We start from the raw sequence: 4,520 nt of genomic DNA, 5'->3' as shown, positions 1-4,520 counted from the left end.
GTCCGGGAGTGCCAGCAGGCCCGGAGCGAGCGGAGGCACAGGCTGATGAGACCAGAGAACGAGGAGCTGGTCATGATGGACTCCAACCACGTCGAGTACCGGTACAGCAAGGAGATGCCGCTGATATTCATCGGGGGGGTCCCGCGCAGCGGCACGACGCTGATGAGGGCCATGCTGGACGCGCACCCCGAGGTGCGCTGCGGGGAGGAGACCCGCATCATCCCACGCGTGCTGGCCATGCGGCAGGCCTGGTCCAAGTCGGGGCGGGAGAAGATGCGCCTGGATGAGGCCGGGGTGACGGACCAGGTGCTGGATGCTGCCATGCAGGCCTTCATCCTGGAGGTGATCGCCAAGCACGGCGAGCCGGCGCGGTACCTGTGCAACAAGGACCCCTTCACGCTGAAGTCCTCCGTGTACCTGTCCAGGCTGTTCCCCAATTCCAAATTCCTCCTGATGGTTCGAGACGGCCGCGCTTCGGTCCACTCCATGATCACCCGGAAGGTGACCATCGCGGGCTTCGACCTCAACAGCTACCGGGACTGCCTGACCAAGTGGAACAAAGCCATCGAGGTGATGTACTCGCAGTGCCTGGAGATCGGGCGCTCCCGCTGCCTGCCCGTCTACTACGAGCAGCTGGTGCTGCACCCCGAGCAGTCCATGCATGCCATCATGAAGTTCCTGGACATCTCCTGGAGCGACACGGTGCTGCACCACGAGGAGCTCATTGGGAAGCCCGGGGGGGTGTCGCTGTCCAAGTGAGTGTCTCAGCTTCTGCCTCAGCTTTTTGAGGAGCATTTTCTTACACGAAGCAGGTCAAGGCTAAAACTGAGGGCAAAGAGGCGTTGCTTGTGCTTAGGCGTGATTTCCAGGGGCAGAAGTGGCAGCACATCCAGTTTTACTGCACTAGGCTTTCTGAGGAAAGGGGTTTAATACTAACAATCTGCTGCACCCAACAGAGCAGCTTTTAGCAACAGGTGACCATTGTATTAGTCCATCTTGACAGCACAGAGTTTTGGTCTCTAATTTGACAGGAACTGCTTGCTTTGAAACACGAGCTCTTTAATGCCTCTTTTTTCCTCCCATCCACAAATACCTTCTTAGAGCAATTAGTTTTGCTGCTAATGAACAGCATTCAGGGGTGAGCAGCAGAGCTTGCCAGCTTTGGTGCTGGTGTTGCAGGATAAAGGCAGTACCTGCTCTGCAGAGGCACACCCCAGCACTCCCTCCCTGCTGGCTGGCCTGGGGTGCCAGGGTGCCTGCATTCTTTTCCTCCTTCATACCCCAAACCCAGTGTGGGATGATCCCCCCCATACAGGGGACCCAGCCCCTGGGGCACTGGTGAACATAGCCAAAGGGCTGTTGTGTCTGAGCCCAGCCTGTGTGTGAAATCCAACCTTTTATTCCTTTGTTGTTTCCCCCCAGGATAGAGAGATCAACAGACCAGGTCATCAAGCCGGTGAACATGGAGGCGTTATCCAAATGGATCGGGCACATCCCAGGGGATGTGCTGCAAGACATGGCCCACATCGCACCCATGCTGGCCAGGCTCGGCTACGACCCCTACGCCAACCCCCCCAACTACGGCCACCCCGACCCCTTGGTTGTCAACAACACACACAGGGTGAGTGTCGTGGGGCTGTGGGTCTCCGCACCCCCGGGGCCCTCTGGAGCCAAAGGGGCTGCTGGACCGAGTGGAGAAAGAGCAGGGAAGAAGCAGCTTCTTCCTGTGGGGGACTGGGAACACAGACACTGAGGTGATGTCGAAACATCTGGGTGTAGATGGAGCCTGGCGTGGCTGAGGCTGGTGATGCTCCCTATGGTTTGGTGCTGGTGTTGGTTTCTTCTGTTGTGGCTGATACTGACCCATGTCCCTCCCTGCTCCAGCCCTGCTGCAGCCCAGGCGTGGGAGCTGGGGGTTGGATGATGTTATCTGGGTGTGCAGCTGCAGGCGCTGCACCCGCTCTGGCGCAGGAGCAGCCCCAGGCTGTGCTGTGTCCTGCAGCAAACCAGCCACTCCCTGGTCCCATGAGGAGGCTCGTAACGCATTTGGGCAAAACCAGCCATTTTTGTGAATATTGACTCATGTTCCTGGAGCAGAACTGGGAGGAAGAAGCTGCAGAGCCACAGACAGCAGTTACTGCCCAGAGGGAGTTTCTAGTGCTTCGGGGTGGACCAGGTTCCTCCCTGAGGCTGGACTTTGCAGCCCCATGAGAGTGCTTGTAATTTGGGTGAACCCTTTGGGTCACTGACGTGGATCTTTCAGTACTTCTTGGGGTGAATTTGGAGAACTGGCACGATGGTAAAGACCAAAATAGTCTCCCCTTCTAGGCTAAGGGAGGAGCTAGAGAACTGCTTGTGTCAGTTCCCTGCTGCAGCAGGATGCTGCTCCCTGTCTTTGCTCACAGTCAGGACAGAGGAAACCTGCTTTTGCCCCAGTGCAGCACCACGGTGTAGGACAAACACCCATCAGGGTATTTCACCAGGTTCAGACGCACTGGGACATGGGACACAGTTCATGAGGTGGACTTGCCGATGCTGGTAGAGCCACCACCCCAGGAGGGTCACTCCAATTTTCTCTTTCCATAGGTTTTAAAGGGGGATTATAAAACGCCAGCCAATCTGAAAGGTCATCCACAGGTGAGAGCATCTCCTGTCCCTTTGAGGCGCCCTTAATCCTGGGGGCCTGGTCCCTTTGCTCCCTCTTATGGACATTCGTGGGCTGGCAGCAGCCGCGGGGCCTTTTTCATGGGGGCGAATGGGCTGTCCTTCCTGCTCCCACCCTCCACGCTTTGGCTGTTGATGTCCTGCGTGTCCAGTGCTCCTCAGACCCTGCTCATTCACCTCTGCCACCTCCTTCTGGGATGCTTGTGTGTGGTTTGGTGCTGTGGGGTTCTGTGTTCACTCGTTGGAAACTTGTGCTCCTCATTCTCTTTAAGACACTTTCTGTCTTGCTCTTTGTTCCAAAACTCTTAATGTTTTTGTTGCCATGCGTCTTGCCTGCCTTGGGGAAGGATGGCTTGTCTGATTTACAGGCTACAGGTGGGTCTTGTAGGGGGATGATGGTGTTCAGGTGTCAGAAATGGGGCTCCCTCCCTAAAGACTAGTGCTTGAAGGCAGTTACTAACCATTGTGTAGTGCAGAGCAGTCCAACAGCGGGGAGAGAAGAGAAGCGAGAGGCTGCAGGCTGCTGCTTCCCTGCCCTCCTGCTGCTTTCCGTGCCCTAAACGTTCCCTTGTCTTGCTGCTGGGAACACAGCGGGGATGGTTTGAGGTGCAGTTGGTGGCTAAAAGCTGACCCTTGTGTTTCCGGGCTGTTGTAGGTGGCTCAGAACACATCATCGTCTCACTAAGAAGATTAATGATTTCCAGGTAAGACCTTGTACTTCAGTTTGGGATGGGGTGAACTCCTGTGCTGCTGCAGGGTCAGCGTCCTGCTTGTGCAATTCTTGTGCTGTGGATTAGCCAGGCTGCTCCAGGCACACTCGTAACGCCGCTGATCTCCTTCACACCAGCTTCGGCTCCTCGGAGCAATGCTGTTACGTGAGGAGGTTTGCCAGAAAGCCCTTTCCAAGCACCGGGAACAGCCTTACTTCAGCAGAGGCACAATCAGCCGCTCGGGAGAGTCATTCCTGACTGTCCCCGCGGGGAGCCTTGACATGGGATGTGGAAGGGAGCTGAGCTGAGCTGCTCCCCTGCTGCCTCCTGGGATGCTCCCCTGCTGCCTCCTGGGACGTGCCGTGGGCCCGTGGAAGGGGAGATAAAAGCAGCCACATGTGCTGTCAGATTGGAGGAACCAGAGGTGCCACTTGGGGTTGTGCTGCAGACGCAGCCGTTGATGTGTCGGATGATTTTCCACCTCCCTTCTCGGCAAACCTCTGCACTGAAACATGAAATCTCTCTGTTCTTTCTGGCAGTGTTCAAGGGCAGGTTGGACACAGGGGCTTGGAGCAACCTGCTCTAGTGGAAGGTGTCCCTGCCCGTGGCAGGGGTTGGAGCTGGAGGAGCTTTAAGTTCCCTTCAACACAAACCAGGCTGGGATTGTTACTAAAAATGACTCTTCAAAAACTAGTTTCTATGGAAAAGCAGTATATTGTGCTAAAGAACAAGATCAGAAGCATTGAATGAGGGTAGGAGTTGGGTGCTCTTCATCCTGGAGCTGGGATTTGGTTTCTTACTACCCATTTTTTGTATCATGGCTGCTTTAAAACCTTTCATTGAGACCCGTGAGGGGATCCTGCTCCTCAGGCTGTTGTTTCTCTCTTCTAGAATGCTGCAAATGGCCTTTTGTTGCCCAACACAGAAGAGTTTGCGATGGCACCAGTGGAAATCGGTTATCCAAGCATATTGCTTGCTAATCCTATTGCCAAAAGGACTGCTCCACGGGAACCCGTTTGCATTTATCTGCAAAGCCCGAGCGTTCTGCAGGTCGGACCCCGGGATGCCGGGATCCCCGGATCACAGGGGTGCGCGCTGGGAAGGGGCTGTGTGCCGTGCCCGGAGGACTCGTGTGGTCACACTTGG

At 55.8% G+C, this 4,520-nt stretch overlaps 1 protein-coding gene across 1 annotated transcript; it reads left to right on the top strand.

Moving 5' to 3' along the window:
• Window positions 1-6: 6 nt before the first annotated feature.
• Window positions 7-4,423, top strand: TPST2 (tyrosylprotein sulfotransferase 2). Its single transcript, XM_010012761.1, has 5 exons — window positions 7-755; window positions 1,423-1,621; window positions 2,587-2,637; window positions 3,320-3,368; window positions 4,266-4,423. Exons 1-4 carry the CDS (start codon window positions 46-48, stop codon window positions 3,347-3,349), a joined length of 990 nt encoding a protein of 329 aa, XP_010011063.1. The 5' UTR covers window positions 7-45; the 3' UTR covers window positions 3,350-3,368; window positions 4,266-4,423.
• Window positions 4,424-4,520: the final 97 nt, after the last annotated feature.

The sequence above is a fragment of the Nestor notabilis genome, unplaced genomic scaffold, assembly GCF_000696875.1.
Source record: "Nestor notabilis isolate BGI_N333 unplaced genomic scaffold, ASM69687v1 scaffold29154, whole genome shotgun sequence".
Taxonomy (NCBI): Eukaryota; Metazoa; Chordata; class Aves; order Psittaciformes; family Psittacidae; genus Nestor; species Nestor notabilis.
This window is presented reverse-complemented; position numbering and strand designations above follow the sequence as displayed.